Source organism: Colobus angolensis, unplaced genomic scaffold (assembly GCF_000951035.1).
Source record: "Colobus angolensis palliatus isolate OR3802 unplaced genomic scaffold, Cang.pa_1.0 Scaffold112, whole genome shotgun sequence".
NCBI lineage: Eukaryota > Metazoa > Chordata > Mammalia > Primates > Cercopithecidae > Colobus > Colobus angolensis.
Window position 1 is genome coordinate 2,630,724 of NW_012112253.1, and position 866 is coordinate 2,631,589.

An 866-nucleotide genomic window follows, 5' to 3' on the forward strand; every position below is an offset into this window, starting at 1 on the left:
AGTTCGTCCAACTGCTGCCGCAAGTTGCGCGCCTCCTCGGCGCAGCGGGCCTGCCCCTCGACCCACAGGCTCTCTCGCCCGCGCCGGCCGCGCAGCTCCTCCTCCAGGAGCAGGTTTTCGCGCTCCAGCTCCCGCACCCGGCACACGTAGTCATAGAGCCGGGCGTTGAGCTCCTGCAGCTCGGCCTTCTCGGGGCCCGTCTGCAGCCGCCAGGACAGCATCTTGCCGGGCGTGCGGGGCTTTCGCGGCTGGCCGGCTCCCTCCTGCCCTGGTCTTGTCCTGGTCTTGTCCCCTCCGCCACGACGCTCCGGCCTCGCCGCTGCCCCGGAGGCCCGCAGACTTGGACGCGAGCTGGAGAGCCCGGGCACTTAGCGGACGGGGCGGGCAGACTGGGCGAGGGCAGCGGCCTCCAGCCAATCAGAGCGCGGCTCGGCCCGGCCTCTGCGGCCGGACAGCGCCCCCTGCAGCACCTTGGCGGCCGCCGGTGGTCCGGGCGGGCAGTCGGGTAACAGCGGGCGGGGTGGCGGGCTAGCCAGGCCGGGCTCAGCGAAGGGACCCGGGAGAGGGCGCCCTGCTGCTGCACTGTCACGCGTGCCCGCAGCATACGAGTGTCCTGGCGTTCGTGGATGGGAATAGAAGCCTATTGAGTTGCTATGGTGCTGGCCATTTACGAGAGACTTCTTACCCGAAGCCCTGGAGATTGGGGAGTTTTCTATTTTTAAAAAAATTATATGGATCGGGCGCGGTGGCTCACGCCTATAATCCCAGCACTTTGGGAAGCCAAGGTGGGAGGATCGCTTGAGCCCGGGAGTTCGAGACCAGCCTGAGCAATATAGACCCTGTCTCTACCAAAAAAAAAAAATAGC

At 66.3% G+C, this 866-nt stretch overlaps 1 protein-coding gene across 1 annotated transcript in view; it reads right to left on the reverse strand.

Moving 5' to 3' along the window:
• SYNM (synemin, intermediate filament protein) overlaps nt 1-362 on the reverse strand; it is a 30,224-nt gene extending 29,862 nt beyond the window's left edge. The window contains exon 1 of the mRNA XM_011958184.1: nt 3-362. Within this exon, the coding sequence (XP_011813574.1) occupies nt 3-221 (219 nt within the window). The 5' untranslated portion in view covers nt 222-362. The remainder of the gene's footprint in view (nt 1-2) is intronic.
• Between the last annotated feature and the right edge of the window lie 504 nt (nt 363-866).